This window comes from Leptopilina heterotoma, unplaced genomic scaffold, assembly GCF_015476425.1.
Source record: "Leptopilina heterotoma isolate Lh14 unplaced genomic scaffold, ASM1547642v1 Lhet_120, whole genome shotgun sequence".
In the NCBI taxonomy this organism is placed as follows: domain Eukaryota; kingdom Metazoa; phylum Arthropoda; class Insecta; order Hymenoptera; family Figitidae; genus Leptopilina; species Leptopilina heterotoma.
This window is the reverse complement of record NW_025110838.1, coordinates 2,002,900-2,022,908: the sequence shown is the minus strand read 5'-3', so window position 1 is coordinate 2,022,908 and position 20,009 is coordinate 2,002,900. Positions and strand designations below refer to the sequence as shown.

At 29.5% G+C, this 20,009-nt stretch overlaps 1 protein-coding gene across 2 annotated transcripts in view; it reads left to right on the top strand.

Moving 5' to 3' along the window:
• The first annotated feature begins 576 nt into the window (after positions 1-576).
• The window catches only part of LOC122510302 (protein rhomboid-like), a 193,524-nt gene continuing 174,091 nt past the window's right edge, over positions 577-20,009 (top strand). For both annotated transcript variants that reach the window (XR_006302430.1, XM_043624841.1), the window contains exon 1: positions 577-1,161. Coding sequence is in view for 1 of the 2 variants with exons in the window: in XM_043624841.1 (XP_043480776.1) it covers positions 1,019-1,161 (143 nt within the window). In the remaining variant the exon portion in view is untranslated. The remainder of the gene's footprint in view (positions 1,162-20,009) is intronic.

The window sequence follows — 20,009 nt, the reverse complement described above, 5'->3', positions numbered from 1 at the left end:
CGCACTAAAAAAAACCCAAAAAAACGATTTCAAAAAAGAGTAAATCCAATTTGAATAAAATACACAAAAACATTGTCTCTTGCCGCTCATCATTAAAATCCTAATCCGATATCGGTTAAACAAACCCGCATTGTCACACTCGAGTGAATTTCTCTCCTCTTCTATCTTTGAACCACAAAAAAAAAGAAAAAAAAAACCCGATTCTATTCTCAAAGTGGGTGATTTCCTTCCTTTTGCGTTGGCGATCGAGTTTTATAAGAGGGACACGATTTTATCTGTTGTACGTTATATATATATATATATATAAAATATATAAAATATACATAAAAGAAAACGCGTGCCGCACGAGTCGACAGTTCGCGGCGGAATGCTGATCGTCCTTCGATGTCCTCGTCGTCGGCGCGTAGTCACACATTATCTGATTGGCTTGAAATTTACCCCACTCAAATTCTCCCGTGTCACTGGCCAATGGGATGAATTCCCAAGTCCCCCACCATATAGAGCGCGTGTACACCCACGCCCGCTGGCTCGTGGCTCTCGCTGAGCCCCTAGGTTTCAGTCAGTCAGTCACTCAGTCACTCAGTAAGCCTGTGGCGCCTTACGAGGTGGGATGTGCTACAATACACGTTGTTGGTACGTTAGTGCCCGATGCACGCGAGAATAAAATTTCGAGTGCCGATTCGCGATTATCGTGACACTCGTTATTTTTTTTTTTAAATAGATTATTATCAAAAGTGTGATGAGTGTGAATTTTTGTAAGAAATTTATTTAAAATAAAAAAGAAAGTTAGGGGGTAAATTCATTGTTTCTTTAGGGGGGGAATGTTTCTTCTTTGCCAACAAGAAGAAATAAGTGATATTTGTATAAAAAAAAGAAATAAACGGGACCAGTGACCGGAGTGGGCACGTGTCTGTCGTGCGACGAAAGTGAGTACAACTAAAAAGTGCAAAGAGAGAAAAAGAGAGAGAGAGAGAGAGAAAGTGGAGAGTATTAAAGGTGATCGTGTGATAACGAGACAATGTGCGTGACCACACCGCTTAGCGCTTCCAAAATACTCAAGGATAAACGTGCGGTCAGGACTATAACGACCAGTACAACACAGGTGCAGGACGCACCTACAGGCAATGGGTTAAATACGAGGCCACAGCACACTTCGATCATGTGAGTTTTATTTTAGCATTTGTGATTTATTTAGACTGTGGTGGATAATAATTTTCGATTATAAAAGAGGGGGACGTGTGCGGATATGTCAAGGCATTGTCGCGCTTGTGACCACGTGCTTCGGTCGATGTTGATTGTTTACTTCTTGATATCTGCATATTTTCCCTTGGCTCCTTTTTAACGTCTTTTAGGCAAAACAAATGTTTTTGTATATTTTTGTCTATTTAAATAATTCCCCGTAACTTTCTTTTGATAATTTTTAACCCAACTTTGATATACTCCGCAATACGATACTCTGCTATACTCCGTAGTCTTTGTAGAAAAATTAAAGATCTTTCGGTAAAAGAGGAAAGTTAAAAATTAGTAACTATTAAATTTTAGAAGCAAGTGAATATATTCAATGTATTGAAGCAAAAGAATATTGAAAAATATTTACACTATAAAGGTTGTAAACAGAAACATTAAATTGTGTTCTTGGTTAAGATGATGATGTTTTTAATGCTAAGGATGTTTGAGTTTTTAAAATATGTCATAACTGTTTGATTCTTAACGGATGGATTTTTAATACTGCGAAATCTTTGTTTGAGATTAACATCATTTGTGTCATGGTTACTAACGTTATTATTATCATTGTTATCATTATAATTGTCACCAACAACAACTGTTATCCTTGTCACCAACAACAATTGTTATCATTATCATCTAGACTAATTATTATCATTGTCACCATCACTCATTTTAATCATCATCACCATCATCTTTGTTAAAATGATGCATTGACATTGCAAAAACTCAAACATCCTTAGGTTTAAAAACATCATTCTGGAGTTGTGTTGTATGATGTTAATGTTAAAGATTAATTAATGAAGATTTAGATAATGATGTTGTGATGATGTAAACGAAGATATTTTCCAAAATTTTTAACAATTCTTTGCTTCAAATGCATATACAGTGTTAAAAACCAACACCTCTTTATTTTTGGGAACATCATCATAAGAAATAGCATTAAAATTTGTAGGAACCAACAATTTTGTTTGAAATCACAAAAATGATGAATATTGCTGAAGCATAAAAGTATTTGATTTTTAGAAACTAAGCAACGATTCAAACTTTTTAACAAACATGTTCTTATGTTTGTTATCATCATCATCATCATCATCATCATTAGAATTATACGTTGAAATTTAAAATTCTTAAAAGTTAAAATATCTTTAAAATCACTATTATCACTGTTATTATTAACTAATATTATTAATCACTATTATTATTAAAATCACTATTATCATAATCAGCGTTATCACACAGTTTTTCTAAGGATATCAAATTGAGACAAAAAATTAATCAAAGAGTTGCCTCAATTTGATATCCTTAGAAAAAATGTGATTATAATCAGCTTAATTATTATTATTATCATCATCATCAATATTATCATAATCAAAATTACCATATTCAACATTGTTATAATCAGCATTACTACTATTATTATTGTCATCATCATTATTATCTTCATTAAAATAATGCATTAAATTTGTAAAACTAAAGATTTTCATGTTTGAATACTTAAAAATGCCTTAAATTTTTAAAAACTAAAGATTTTTATGTTTGAATATTTAAAAATGCATTAGGATTGTAAGAGAAAAATATTTTTATGCTTAAAATATATAAAAATACATTCAGATTGTAAAAACTAATTATTTTTATGTTTAAATATATATAAAATTGCATTAAAATTGTAAAAACTAAAAATTTTTACGTTAGTTATCATCTGCTCATCATTGTAATAATCGTCATCGTCATCATTTTTATTAAAATAATGCATTGTTAATTCTAAAGCATTATCTTTATAAAGATGATGATTGTAAAAGAATTGGTTCTAAAATAATTGTAAAAAAAATGATTAAAAGAATTATTGTAAAAACCAAACATCATATATACATCTTCTTAATAAATAAATAATGATGCAAACAGACATAAAAATTATATAGAAGAACTTTTGTAACTGTTCTATTTCAAACGGATCGAATTTTAAAAATTAAAACACCTATACTATATCTTCGATGAGTATATATATTGAATATTGTATAAATATATTGAAGATATTGTATTAATTTTTAAATTCAATTTTGCTGTTTGTTGCAAACTATATACATACAAAACCGAAAGATTTTTGCATTTGCGAATATAAAATTTTAATAAAGATTATTTTGAAAATGAGATATTCAAGCAGAAGAATATTAAATTTTTCAAAATGCTATATACAGTTTATTAAGGTTTTAACGGATTTGGGAAAAGATTTGGAATTTCTTTATTAAAATGGATTTAAATTCTACGCAGTTATATTTTATAAAAGAAAAAAAGAAAATTTTTCACATCGCAAAATCCGTTGGAGTTAAAAATAATTTTTGTCACTAATATACAACTTTTTAATTGCTAATACATCAACATTGCTAATAAATTATATTTTACATTATTTTGATATTAGTTTGCATTTATTAGATATGTTTGTATTTAATAAAAATTTGATCAAATTATTCTTATTAGGATAAAATTTATAGATAAAAGCATTTAAGATTAAAAATTTTTAAAAGAATAAATTATAAGAGTGTTGAATTAAAATTAAAGTATAATTAAATGTAAAATGTAAATTAAAGTCTTAAATTAAAGTGTTAAATTAAAGTTTTAAATTGAAGTATGAAATTAAAATCAACATTAAAATCTTAAAAAACAAAGTTTTTAAAAATATTTGAGTAAAAAAATACAAAAAATGGTATAAAATTATAAATTTACAAATTTTACACTTCGTGTAGAAAATTGCTTCCCAGTTACCATCTTACTTTCATGTATATATACAATTAATTAAATTGAATTGAAAATACTTTCTAGTATAAATGAGAATGTAAAAAAAAAAATTTGAATTAAAATGTAACGTATTTTGAAGAAAAAAAAAAGAGAACAGTAAATAGACTTGTGTGCATCACGCTTGCAGCTATATTTGAAAGCATATCAACCTGAATAAAAATAGAGGAAAGAAGTGCGATAAATATGCGCCAGTAAAAATAAATTAAGCGCACTATGTAAATTAATGAAATAGGAAAAGAAAACTATTCTGTCAGTAACAGGTAACTTAAACACTCCTTGTTAACTTAATAATTACTTCAGACAGCGTTGAATTTTAAAAGATGAAAAAAATCTAATTTATTTATAGTTAAAAAATTTATCTTTCACTAACAATAAGTCTAAATTTATTCTTTTGATAATTCTTATACACTTCATCATATCTCTCGCGAAGGCAAGCAGTAGGAAGTTAATTTCCATGTTAATGAAAAATTAATTCATCCTTCTTTCTTTTTTCTCTCGATAAATTTTTTTTCACCTGTAATTAATAACATATAATTATTTCCAATTACAGTAAATGAAATTAAATTTCCAGAAAATTTTCTTCTTTTCTCCTTTAATATATATATATACAGTTTTTTCTAATAAGGCTATAAAAAATTTAAGACAAAAAATCAAAAATTGTTGCGATTCAATGTTTTTGATATACTTTTTTTTGTCTCAACTTGATATCCTTAGAAAATTGAATTAGAAAATTCCTTAGAAAATTTGATAGAAATTACTATGTTTTAGCAAATTTTCTCTAAATTATTTTAGACAAATATAATTCTTAGTTCTTAAAATTTGGAAAAATAGCAAAATTATTACCAAATAATTGCAACTAACAATAAAATTGAATTTAAAAATCAATTTGCAAATATCTTTCTTCAATTCGAAAAATTGTCTTTAGTTGAGAATTGGCAAATTGACCTAATGGAATTCATTTGAAGGATAAAAAATAGAAGAGCGAGAGAGAGAGAGAGAAGGGAATTAAAAAAGCGTAGACCAAGTTACGTGCAAATCTAAATCGTGTAATAATTTACATAATCGTAGTAGATAATCAGTAGGTCGACGTAAATAAACGATATCGTTAGATCGAGGGAGTTTAATGGCAGCCGGCAGCTTCGGTGACTGACCACATTTATTTCTTCTCTTATTTATTTTTTTTTCCCTACTAGGATAATAAATTACATTTAAGATAGATGGTCTTGTTTCTTTATGAAATTAAGTTGACTTTACATGCACCTATTAAAAAGTAATCCCACCAAGAAATCTCATTTCGAAAATTACGTTAACTCTTTTCTTAATTTAATTTCCCGCGCATTCATTATATTAAATTCTCCAAACTTCATTGATTCGTCAAAATATTTCTCTTTTATATTTTAGACTCTTGGGTATATTTCGTTAAATTCGGAATTTCACGAAAGAGTAATTAGGTAATTAAATAATTAAATAATTAAATAATTTAATAATTTAATAACTGAATTAAAATTAAGTAATTAAAAGGAAGGAAAAATTAAGTGATTATAGTGAAGTAATCATGCAGAGTTATTTTAAGTTGACATTATTAAATCATTATCATCGTTATCAAGAAGGGGGGTTAATGGTTAATAAAATGTTAATTTGACGTCTGCTTTATGAACTTATTTATGTGCATATTAAGCGGTTTGAATTTTTGACTGATGTGCCATTAAGATTGTCTGTAAATGTTTAATCTGCGGTAAGAATGAGATACGTCTGCGGTGTAGCTTCCTTTTTGCGGTTGCGGCATTTAGGATTAGCGCCGACTAAATTTTTTCCCTTTTTTTTTCTCTCTTAAAGGTTCACCATAGCGATGCCAGAGGGCATTATGGTTCGTAGACCGTAGCCAAGGTCGCGTGACGATGTATCGTCTGATAAACCCTTTTGTATTTGCACTGAAAATAACCCTTTTTATTAATGCGCCAACTCACCACACGTGCATCCTCTTCACGGCCTTTTTTTTATATCGATTTATTTACATCTATATCTATATAGTTTTGCAATAATAAACATGTGCCTTATATACGCTCGAATCTCTATAGGTCCAATTTCAAGTTCAAGGATTTCAAGTCCTACTACAAGTTCAAGGATGATTTTTAAAGAATTAATTAATCTTACATGTTTCTAAATCGTTAGAGAAAAAAAAAGAAGTAGAAAATTGAATTTATTAATTACAGAAATGAAACATTTTTTCTGAGTCAAAAGATAAAAAAAAAATATTTTAATATACTTGATGCGAATACTCAAAGAAGATTGAATTCATTTCCGTCGAGTGGCTAATGAACATTATTATATTGAACTGACCACCGTAAATATACTTTATATAAACTTCTTTTTGGTCCTATCATTGGAAAAGTTGAGCAATAACTTTCTGAATAGTTTTCCTCTTATATTTTTCAACAACGATAAGAGCGAGGAAACGAGAAAATTTGCGAAGCTTCCTGACGTACTTACGAATTCGCAAATTTAATATAACCGACCGGCGTATTTACTTACCAGAAGAATTGTCGAGTATTCTACATGGACTCAACTCCGTTGGGAAGTCCCACAAGAAGTAAATGCGAAACTTTATTTCAACTTTTCATCGTCCTCTTATACTTTTTCCCCTCCCCCCTCATCATCTCTTTTCCCCTATAAATAGTTACGATTTTTCAAAGTCAATTTGCGAAAAAAAGGGGAAAATTAAACAAAAAATTGTAATGTGGATAAGAAATTTAACAAAACTATATAATATAGACAGAAAATGTAACAAAACGCTAATATGGACAAAAAATGTAGCAAAACTTTAATATGGACAAAAAAAGTAGCAAAAAACTTTAATATAGACAAAAAATTTAACAAAAAACTTTAATATGGACAAAAAATTGACCGAAACTTTAATAGGCATCACAGTTGGACGCCTTTTCCCCTTATGTCCCTTTTATTTCAATTTTATTACTTTTTTCACCTTTCTTTGACGATTTGTCACCTTTTTCCCCTTTCTTGCTGATTTGTCCCCTTTTTCACCTTTTTTTAATAAAAAAATAAACAAGTTTTTCTTTTTTCTGAAATCCTTTTCAAAGTGTAATTATAAAATTTAGACAATTTTCATAAATAGATGAACTTCAAAACATTTGAATTTCAAATTTTATAAAATTTCAATTTTGAATGAATTTTATTAGAAATTCTAAAGAACTTAAATTTTTGCAAAAATTTTCAAAATTTAAATTATTCTGATAGTTAAATTTTTTAATATATCTATTTAATTAATTATTAAAAAGTAAAGAAATTAACGAGAAATTTTCGTTAAGAGCACTAAAAAAAATTTTAATTTGGAGAAATTTCAAATAATTGCAAAAATTCAATTATTTTCAAAAGTAATAAAATTCTTCACAAAAATTCAATTATATTTGAAAATTTTAAGAAATTCTCGTCTAAATTTCAATTTTTTTTATAAATAATAAAATTCTTCTTCGAAATTCAATTATTTTCGAAAAATTTTAATAAAATTCTTGACAAAATTTCAATTATTTGCCAAAAATTTTTCTAAATTCAAATATATTCAATATCTATTTTAATAAAATTTTTTAAAAGAATTCAATTATTTAAAACATTTTTTATTAAAATTCAACGCAAACGTTTCATTATTTTTATAAATAATAAAATAATTTCACATGAATTCTATTATTTATAAACTTTTTATAAATTTCTTCGCAATAATTACAATTATGTTTTCATAAATAATCAAACTCATCGCAGAATTTAAATTACAATTTTAATCAAATTCCTCGAAAAATGTAATTATTTATAAATTTGTTGATAAAATTCTTTATGAGAATTCAATAATTATTAAGAAACATTCAATTATTCAATATAAATTTTTTATTTTTGTATTTAAATAATTGAATTTTTGTTTATTTTTCTAATAGAAATTGATTTTAAAGTGAATTTTAGTTAAAATAAAAGAATTGTAGCGTGAATTTTTAGAAATAATTGAATTTTGAAAATGTTTTATATTGAAATCTTTGTAAATCTGAATTTTTCATATTTTTAACTAAAAATTCATTAAGTTGAATTCCACAACGTTGATCAACGAAAAAAAATTTTTCACTAAGTAAATTAATTAAAAATTACGCAGCAATATTGACACAAAAATATTTAGAAAACAAGATTGATGTTTACGTTTTGATAATAATTATTTTACAATCAAATATTAAATTAAAAATAATACTTGATTGCATTAAATACATTTTTTTCGTTGATCAACGTTGTGGACTTCAACTTCGTCAAATTCTGTAGAATTAATTTTTTTCAAAAAGTTTAATTCAAATTATTCGAAGTTTTTATTTTCAAATATATATTTATAATAATTGAATTGTAAACAAATACATTTGAAAATTTTCAGAATTTTTTTTTTAAATTATTGTAAATAATTAATTTAAAGAAGAATTTTAGTTAACAGTTCTAGAAAATAATAATTGAATTGAAATGATAAAAATAATTTTGATAAAGTTACAGTAAAATTATTTCTTGTATTGGAGAATAATGATTTTATCACTCGGTCAGTTTTAATTATTATAAATTGTCGAATTTCAAAAAGATTTGAATTTGAATGTTTTGAAAATCTTAATTCCTATGGAAAAATAATAATGATTAAATATTTTTTTACAAAACAAGTTATTGCTGTTTTCATATAATTTTACAGTTAAAGAAATTCGTAAATAAATGTAATAGATCATTTTTTTTCGTATGTAATCATTATTTTAGAATGAATCGCAGAATATTCTTCAGAGAAAAAATCAAAATTTTGTCTGGAATTCAGGGAAAAACAAAATTAAATTTTTGTGTCAACTCTGATCAAAATCGAAGCATTTTTAAAAAAAATTATGGAAGCAAATAAATTTTTGGCCCCATTTTGAGAAAAAAAAAATTCCCCTTTTTGCTTTTTTTTGATGAAAAAAGGTACTGCGTTGCCTGTAATGTGGACAATAATGATGTAATTGGAAAAAAGGGGAAAAACCGGGAGCAATTGAAGTTATAGTGGTGCGCGGTAAATCTTTTTGGCGAAAAAAAAAGAGTTTATCTCTTTGGAAATAAGTGTCGGCGTAAAAGGGTAAATCCCCCAATTGAGAGCAGCTAGAATTCTGTTGAAATTATGGCCAGTAAAACGGGAGAACAGAGCGTGGAAATTTTCATTTAATCCCAGGTACGTTGGCGAAAAGCGTTTCGAATAAATCGGAACAACGATTCGTTCCAAACATGGTCCTTTTGTTTGCCCTCGACTCTTCGATGATCGGATAGCTAATCGGACCAATAATTTGGCCCCGTAGTAGCATGGAGCGTTAAGCCTCTAGTATTTAATTATCCACCTGAAATAAACACAATGTGTTCAATATTTGAGAGAGAGAGAGAGAGAGAGCTAAACTATCTGTCTGTATTTAAATAGATTCCACTTGTATTTTTCGCTATAAGCAAATTTGTTCTATATTTCTTGTATTTTTCGAAATTCTTTACCAGTAAACAGTTCTTTTTTTGTTGTAAAAGAAAAAAAAACTGGAGACTGTCGTTTGCTTTCCATGCACTAGGGATATATTTTCCACTTTATTTTCCTTAAAAAGTAACAAGTTTTGAAGTTGTTACATTCTTTTTGTATTTTTACCACACGGAGTCTGTTGTTCATGACAAGGTATCAACCCGTTTGGAAATCTAACATTATTTTCAGAAATTCGCTTTATAAAACATTTTTTTTATACGCTTTTAGGTTGATCGCTTTTATGTTCAGGGTTTCTTTTTTTCCCACTGTCATGTAAGTAATTTCTTTCACGCTCCCGCACCTAGATCCATTACCTTCACGGTTTTTTTTAAAAAGGCGCACGAAAAAAGCAAACTCTATTGCAAAATACACCTGCTTATACTCGTGATTAAATATTTAAAAAGATGGAAAATTTCACAGGAGAAAAATTACGTTAAAAGGAGAGAACTTGAAAAAAGGATGACAATGTCTGAATCAAGAAATAATGATCAATTGTTATAAACAATTGAGGGCTCGGATCGAAGAACCGACGCTTGTAAACGCACAGAACATTGCGAAGCGTCGGTTCTTCGATCCGAGCCCTCAATTGATCCCTTAGCGGTCATAACTTTTTGAGAAGCAGTATAAAAATCCATATCAAGATACAATGATTAATTGCTGAGCTAAAAATTAATCACTCTTTGCCTCATCGAAGAGAAGAAAAAATTAATCAATGGATTCAACTTTTTAAAGTGGTGCAACAATTTGTCTGAATCAAAGATGCAAAGAGTTTGATACAAAAGGAAAATAACTTTTGAAAAGAGAAGATTTTCGATAATGATGATATTGCTTTTTTTGAAGTCGAATGTGGAGGTGAAACAATTGGAAGAAATTGAGTGAAATGGACAGGAGAACAAGTTGCTATCTAACAAGTGACAATTACGGTTACTAACGAGCACCGGGCTAGCCTCATTGTGTGTGTTGTTCAAGGATCATCATCCCTCTTCTTCGAGTCTTGTAAGCACTCGTCAAGTGTTACTGGCAAAAGCTCTTCCTCCACTCACTCTTCCCTCTGTCGAAGGTGAAAAGCGCAAGTTTCCCTCAAGTCGAAGTCTTGATTCAACTCGATGGACTTACTTCAAAGCGTATATTCAACCAACTCCCAGTCCCCAATCCAAAAGTTACATTGCACAGATTTACTGCATGTGTCTTCCACTGGAAAACTTATTGCCATCACTAACTCCTATATACTATATTTCCCACCTGCCTTTTACATCTCGTTGGAAATAAAATACATTACCAACTTTTTAAATGTTTACGAATATTTTTCTTCTTCACTTTTTATAATATTAGTTGTAAAATCAGTTTATCAGCTAATGGATAAAATTTTGCCTGAAGTGAAAATAATAGTTTTCGTTGTTCCATATTGGACAACAATTATTATTTTCACTTTAGGCGAAATTTAGTGAGAAATAAAATATGTAAATGAATAATTTTACATTTGAGAAAACGATATAACGTCGTTGAGTTGGAATATTACGATAGAGTCTCATCGTTGAATTTACAACAAGGCAGGAGATAACTGTACGTACTCGCGAGGGATAATTCTCAAATAGGATTTCGGTCGCGTTGTTTAACACCGTTCCTAGTGGCAGACTAATCCGCGTTTCGATCCGACAGAAAGCCAGCGGGATTACCCACGGCTCAAATTCGCTCCTCCATCCTTAATCGACCCTGGAGCTTCTAACCCAACTTCTCTTGTATATTCAGAGACTCTCGAAAGTCGGTAAACGCATCGTTCGAAAAATCCAATTGCAAACTGACAATATCGTCACTTAATTAAATAAATCGTTGCTGAAAAGTGATGGACACTTTACTTTTTATCTCATTTACGGATTCTATTATTTTCCTACCGAAGAGAGTTACTTTATCGAAATATAATTATTTATAATTAATAATTATTATTGGTATCACTTCGTTTTTTGAAAATTAATTTCGCGTCAGTACAATTAGCCGAAGAGTTAATTTTACTTGTTAGTTACTCTGTTTGCATTAACATTGAAATTCGTGACATTATTTTAGTTCTATGACGCCTCCGACAGATGGCGAAAGGATGTTTCCTTTCGCCATCTGTCGGAGGCGTCATAGAACTAAAATAGTGGCGCGAAATTCAAATGTAATGCAAACAGAATGAATAACTAACAAGTAAAATTAACTCCTAGGCTAATACTGCGCTAATAATATTTATTTTACAATACTTCCTCTGGTTTTCATTGTAACGTTAATTAAAAATTAAGTAATTTATTACTAATTTTCAAAAAGAGTATTTATACAACAAAAAGGAAGAATTATTTTGACCACAAATGAAAAATATATTGCCTTGTTAGATAGAATATTAACCTGCTATTTCTTTTTTCCCAATTCCCACTAGGTGTGAAAGGTTGTCCCTTAATTTTTAACGATAATGATCATTTGATGAGACAAGTTTTGAAGAATTAGTCCTGCATTACAGAGGGTTATTTTTTACACACTTAATAACTCTACACTCCTACAGAATCTTGTCTGATAAAAAATTTTTTTTGTCAACACCTTCGTTATACTTTTAAAAATTAAAGAATTTATCAAAACAGTTTGACCCTCTTTTCCATTAACTTTTTTTTGTGTTTGTTCCATTATTTTTTCTCTTCTTTGATCAACGAAATAATACGGTTACTATAAAATTTACGATAATTTGGTGTCTATTAAAACTAAGACAATTAAGAAAATTCGAAACTAAAATTATGGTTTTTGGACTAATGTATATTATAGACAATTATATATTTGAGAAGGTTTTCTTTTAGGGTAAGAGGATTAAGGGAGGAAGGTGGAAAAAAATGAGAAGTATAATTTGACGACGGTTGACAAAGTGCGGTGCGCCTCTATTCATGTATTTTGGTATAACAGGAAGTTAGAAACTAGAAGTAGAATTTTGATAATTGACTGGAAATTCAGTCTGCGTGTCAGTACTTACACTTTAATTGAGAGTGGGAAGTGGTAGTTTCGTTTCGAATCGCTATAATTTTGGTTAACAAAAGTTGAAGTTTTACTTCTGTAATTTAACCAATGATGGTTGTATATTTTAATGACACTAATTCAACTTTTCTCGAGAGGTTCAAATTATCCCAATGGTTTAGTGATTCTAAATTTATATACATTTCGGGAAAAATTTTCCTATCTTGCTACATTTAATTTTTTTTTCGGAATATTTTACTTTCTAGATGACAGTAATTCTTTTATTATCTTTAATTAATTTCGCAAAAAGTAGTAGTAGTATTCGCAAAAGAAGAAAAATTTGTCAAACAGTTTTTATTCTTTTCACGAAAATCCACATACTATATAGGGTTTATGAATTTGCTTTCATTTCTCTTCGATTTGATAGCTCGACGAATAATAATCGAAGATATAAAACCAAAGGGGGGTAGAAACGCAACCAATTGTTTGAAAACAATAAAAAAAGGTAGAGCGAAAATAAATATCAAACTTTCTATATAAAGATGTGCATCAAGATATGTTATCTTTAATTAAAAAAATAACGAGATTTTTTTTCGAAAAGAAGTTAGGGGAAAAAGTTTTTCTCCGAGGGGATTTATATTTCAATTTTTCGAAAATGGTGTTTTTGTAGGGAATCAAAAAAATTAAATGATACTCCAAAAAGAATATTTCGACCAAAAAGGTTCCATTCGTAATTGTTTATTTTTATGAGTCTTCTTGTTAATATAAATAGCTTTTAGGTTACACACAAGATCCTTTTGTACTAGATTTTGAAACAAGAGTTATTATCTCGTAGGAATTTATACGCGCGTGTATATATGTATTTTGCAAGACAAGTGCGACATAAAGAGTAAGATTACAATGTGTAACATAAGAGTAATGGAATATGAGGTGGCCATAAAGAGGATCGAGGTAAAAGTCTATATCGTTAAAGCCAAGAACCGCATATATAGCTTAGAGAGTCGGTCAGTTGTTGAAATAGCAGAATGACACCCAGGTGCCGTTTGGTATACTCGAAGCCTGGACCACTGGCAATTAGTATGGATTACGATGAAGGGGTAGTTGGAATAGCAGGAGGCCGCGGTTTACCATCCGGTCGTATATCATCGCCAACAACTACCCTATAGTCGACGTTATCCAAAAGCCATGGTTGTGGCGTGGGGAAAGATTCGGATATACCAGAGAGTGTTCAACCCTTTTGTGACGAGTCTCGCCCACAGTTTAACACTTCAAATTCATCTCCGCCCTATTTGTTCGGGCAAATACGATTAGAAGATTTTGGTTTTATTAGATTTACTTCTCTAAAAACATTTACGAATTAATTGGTGTCGGATCTATTAAATAGCGTCAAAAGTTAATACTTTGAACAATCACATTTGAAGAATCATTTTCCGTTATAATAATGTCACAAAAATGCAAATAAGTCGAATGACAATTGTGGGATGAGAGTCGCAAATATTCTGATCGCGAAAAGTTCCAAATCGAAGAATATTGAGAGCACGCACCTGGAGAGAGACCTTCTCCCACTGAGAATCAGTTGCGCGCGTCGGCATGCCCCGCCTACCGGCTAGTGATCGACCAATCATGTGAAGGTCGACCCCCACTCGTTCTACCATTGGGTATATAAGCAGCGGTCTCGTAAACATAAGACTCGACTATTTCATGACCAAGCAGTGTGTTCTTCTAATTTTCTCATCTAACTTTCAAAAGCGTAAGTTCATAGCTTTTCACTCACTCTTATTTGAACTTTCCAGCCTCTTCCAGAGTTTTTCCGCCGAAAAAATACTTTTTGAAATGGATATAAAATATTTCGTAAACTTTATACACTGTATAAGAATACCAGCGGATTTAGAGAGACAGAATTTTGTCCCAATCTGAAATCGCGATTCCCAATAGTTTTCCGCTTTGCACAGGAGTTATTATCGTTTGAATTGGAAGACGGGGTGAGAGAGACAGAGAAAATAGGAAGCCGAGCCAAAAAGCGTAGGTGGAGAAACTTGCATACGGAGGAAAGTCGTTTTGATCCTATCGCGTCTAACGTAGAATAATTACGAAGAAATATTGGTCGGTAACTCAACCGTTATCCATAATATCTACTTCGTTTATAGTGGGGTTAAAGATAAACCATTTCGCGCCCGAGACAATTTCTTGTATTTGCGCCACACGTTCCTCGTTTCTATTCCACTCTCTCTCTCTTTTTCTCTGTTGTTCTCTATCTCTATATATAGGCAATACCTATATAGACACGCGCGCACATGCGATGAACGAACACGATTATAATTGCTCCTATAATGCTTCATCTGATTTATAATTAACTATGCGTCTTGCAAACGTCAATTCTTGGAAAGAGAAACGACCATTGCAGGTGTGTAATTCAGTGGAAGATTGAAGTTTAATTACTCACTCTGGAAATTAATCGAAAATAAACTATCATTTAGGTGTATATGGATTTTGAATATTATATAGGAGAAACAATATTTTGCTTTGATGACCGTAAATTGAATTTTCACCGGATTTGAATTATTTTGTTTACGGGATCGTTCAAACTGAATTTTATTATAAATTTGAATTTCGTGCCACTAGTTCTATGACGCCTCCGACAGATAGCGAAATTCCAGCGATATCTGTCGGAGGTGTCACAGAATTTAAATTTCTTGCCACTATAGTTCTAGAACGCCTCCGACAGATGGCGAAATTCCATCGCTCATCAGCGCCATCTGTCGGAGGCGTTATAGAACTAAACCACCGCGAAATTCAAATTTAATCGAAACAGAGAAAATAGCAGACAAGTGGAAATAATTCTTAAGGTACTAGGCCATTATGTCAATAAGTAAATCTCCTTCCATTTTATTTACAAACCAAGTAAAATGTAGATTTTTAATTCACTGAATAAGTAAGATTCCGTTCGACGTTCTCATAACTTTTAAAAACACATTTCGTTCAATTTGAAAATTTTTTTTTTCCCAGTCAAATTGCCTGCGAGAGAGGGACTTGATGTTATCTATCACTGTCGTTCCCGTTATTTCTTCTTGCCAAAAACGCGATCGTAATTATAAAAGCAACTTTAACATGTGAAATTGCGAGTATTATTTTACGTGATTAGCACTTTGCGTGTACAAAACGAGACACGATCGTTACAATGGATGCGCAGCAAAAAATGAAAAAATTCCTCAAGGCGTAGGCGAGTTACAAGAAATTTTTTATCGACACGTATATTTAAGAATAAATAAAAAGAATGTCTTGTTTCACTTCTCCGATAAGAATCCAACTCTAATGACGTCCCTTCTACCAACTAATTTCACTCCTGTATGAAAAAGAAACATCAACAATTAACTCCGCCACAGTATTATAGGGATAATATTAACTAAATTCCAAATTAATCAGACAATTAAAATACGCATATATTTTTTTTTGAAAAGGGGTATAAAAAATGTAATTAATTATTTTTTAATTAAAAAATATGAAATACGAGATATACACACTATACATTTTAATTAAAAAAAATGGTACGATATATTCTAATTAAGAAAAGTTCGACTGAACAAAAATTGTAGCGTAGAAAATGGCTTTTCCAGTTGGTTAAAAGTGGCAGGTTTTTTTTAAAAAAAAAGAGAAAAAAAACGCCAGAGTACCTTTTATCCTCCAACATTGTACAAAACGTGAAAGGAGCAGTACGACACGTTGACGAAACAATAGGCTCTGTGACTGAAGAGTCGACCGCGGTACGCGAAAAGAAAGATATTAATTCTATTGTCTCTCGACCCTTTGCTTTAAATGTCCATTGTTTCTCTTGGCGCCTATTAGCTCTCCTTGTATCAAATTGATTCTAAACTTGTCCTAGATTGGAATAGCGAAAGTCAAATCCAATCGGGCAGAAAATAAACGGCAAAGTTACTTTGACAGTCTAACTAATTTCATACTCGAAAATAATAGACAGATTATTATTCGTTATTCCATTTCGATAATGGAATAGTATTGCAAATGAATCTCTATTGAAAAAAATAAAAAAAGGAATTTGAAATATATTTCTATGTTTAAATAATTTTTTTTATTAATATTCGTTTTAATTAATTAATTAATCAAATAATATTTAAATTAACTTATTTCTTAATATTTGTATTTTAATATTAATATTTTAATATTAATATTTTAACATTATACATATAAATTTAAACACATATATTCAATTCGTTAGCGCCATCTAGCGGAGGCGTCATAGAACTATAAAGGCGCGAAATTCAAATTTACTGAAAGAAAGTGTTTTCCAAATTATATAATATTAATATAACATATAATATAATTATTAAATAGAATAATATTTTCAATATATATTAATAAATAATATAAATAAATTATAATATATTATAATAATATAAAAATTTAAATATAAATATCAAGAAATATTTTTAGTACATTTTATTTCTATGTAACAATCTGTAAAATTCTCCATTTTTACAAATTCCATTCTTGAATATAAAAATTCTTTTACTTCGATTTTTTAATATAAATATATATATGCAGGAACTTTTGTACCCTGAATTTTATATAAAATTGAAAAAATTTCATATATATTCTTTTCAAACGGAATTCCGTATTTAATATTTTCCTTGTATTTCATCAATTTCTCTGTCAAAAGTTACATTTTCATGAAAAGAATAATATGAATCTTTTATAAGCGAGTATTTGAACACATATGTTTTTATAAACAATTGAATTATTCCCCCTCCCCTCTGCTTCAATCTCTGCACATATAACAACATTTCTCTATATAGTTTTGAAAAGATATTGTTAAAATATTTACAATAAATTCAACTACAATTTTCTGATTTTCCTACCAACGACAACGAGGACGACGACGACGACGAACAACGCTGTTTTGAAAATTCAATAATAAAGTAATTCAATATTGCTGAAAGCGGCAAACCTATATATAAATCCACGCTCTGTCTGACGCGTGTCTCGACTGCGCCTATTTTTATTCATCTTTCACGGAAAAGTTAAAAGTACTTGGAATATATTAAAAATTGCGATGATTCACGTATTCAAATACTTTTTTTTTGTCGTCTTTTTTTTATATTTAGACGTAAATTTTTATAATGAAAATATTAATTGATAATTGAAAATATAAATTTGAATTTGAAAATAGAAATTTAAATTTAACAATAAGAATTAATATAATAAAGCTAATTAACTTGAGAAGCCAGATTTTTAATTAAAAAATGGTAGATGTTTGTTTGGCCAAACAAAGCATCTACGATCTCTGATTTAATATATAATAAATTTTAATTTGAAAGCAAACTAAATTTAATATGAAGATTTGATAAAAGAAATAGAAGATTGAAAATAGAAATGGGAAATACAAATTAAAAATATATATTGAAATTTAAAAATGGAAACTGATAATGTAAATTAAAATTTAAAATAAAACTTATAATTAAAAATACAAATTGAAATTAAAAATAAAACTTATAATTAAAAAGACAAATTGAAATTAAAAATAAAATTTTAAATTTTTTTAAAATTGGAATAAAAAGTTTTGTAACAACAAAATTTTGCAAAATTGTAATGAGAAAAATAATTCCCCGCTTCTATAGATATAAAGAAAGGAAAAAAGCAAATACGAGGGTAGTTTTGTGGCAATATAACGGTGTGTCACACCTTAAGAAACAAGTTTATGCTCAAGAAAGCATGAAATTGAGAGTAAACTTTATAATATTAGTTATATTACAGTATATACGTCAAGTAATGGCAAATAATGTTCAACTTTTATGTTCTACACGCGTTGATGTATCTCTTGATAAATCAAACTGCGAAAATTGTATATAAAAAGCTTTTTTTTCCCTCTATATATACTCTCCCGAATCGTTCCATAAAAAAAAGAAATACTTTTATGTTGATCGACAATGACGTGGAAAAGTCCACTTTCCAAGGAAATAACCAGATTCAATGGAACGCACATTAAATGTCGGAGGGAAAAGAAAAAACTTTTACGATGATCGGAAGAGAGAATAACTCAAAAGACTCCCACTCTCTTGCTCCTAAAAAAAAGGAAAACTTGCTTGTTTCGCAGTTATTGTAGCAGAAAAAAGAAAAAAAAAGTAAAGAACTTACTTTTTCGTAAAAGTTTCGTTATAACAATATTTTCATTATTGCTCCTAATAAATTCCCATTTTTGTTCTCTTTTTTCGGTGTTATTAAAAAATTTATGTGTAACTACTTTTGTTAGAATGAGAAGTGTATTAAATTACAGAAAAACGAAATTTACAGAAGAAGAAAGAAAATGTGTTTTCTAATTTCTTCTCTAAAAATAGTTTCTATATTTTATGCTATATTTTTTGGGGATTTATTTATGAAACTGAAGGAAAAGTGGAAAGTATCGATTTGGTATACTTTCCGTTTTATATTTTTTTTCTATTTAATTCTATTTTTAAATTGGGTATAAAGAGAAAAAAAATATAGTGAAAAGAGTGGGGGCAATGAGATAGAGAAGGAAAGACAGTGACGTCTCTCTCGCTCACATTGTTCGTCTGCGCTTGCGCATTTCTCGCCATCTATCGGAGGCGTCATGGAATTAAAGTGGTGGGAAATTCAAAACAAGCTAAAGAATTCAATTTAATTTTCAATTCAAAGGCGGGAATGAATGAATTTTATAATTTAATATTACGATAATTTCCTAGGGAAATTCTTTTCTTATTCAAGAATAAAGAATTTCTTCTAGAAAAAATTATTTAAGATAATTTGCAATACAGATGAAACCTGTATAGGAAAAATCGTTTTTTTTTAATTTTAGAAACTATCACATCAATTTCAAGAATTAAACAAATATAATTTTTAATTTAAATTCTAAATTTCGAGAATAAGACAAATTATCGGACAATGTAATAAAAGAAGCGGCACTTTTCGAAAATCCCAAACTTGCAAGTCATTTATATTTATTGCGGAGCGTCCCCAACATACTTGGAAGACATTGGATGAGTATAATGTCAAGAGTTATTTTGTCCCCTTTGCAATCGTGTCAGTGAGAAGAGAATGCGTCATTCTCTTGACAGAATGAGGGATCAGAGCGTGTCAAACAGAAGCAAAAAATAAGAGAAGAAGGAAAAAAGGTATTTTAGGGGAAATGGGCTCTCTTGTCTCTCTTTCACCATATAGTAGTTGCAAGCTTTGATGGAGGAAATTGACTTTTGGCGCAGGTATAACGTCACGTGCTTGGACTACGCGCGTCGCGAGCCACACGAGATGATGAGTATTTTCCCCCATAAATTCGAAAACAAGACGGAAATGTATATATTTGTGTGAGAGGGTTTCTCTCTCTCTCTCTCTCTCTCTCTATACATGGATACGTAATTCGTCAAACGAGAATAGAGTCAAGAGTGTCATAAAAATTCTCCTTCTTGTTGAAATTGTCGATATCTTTCTCATACTTGATGCA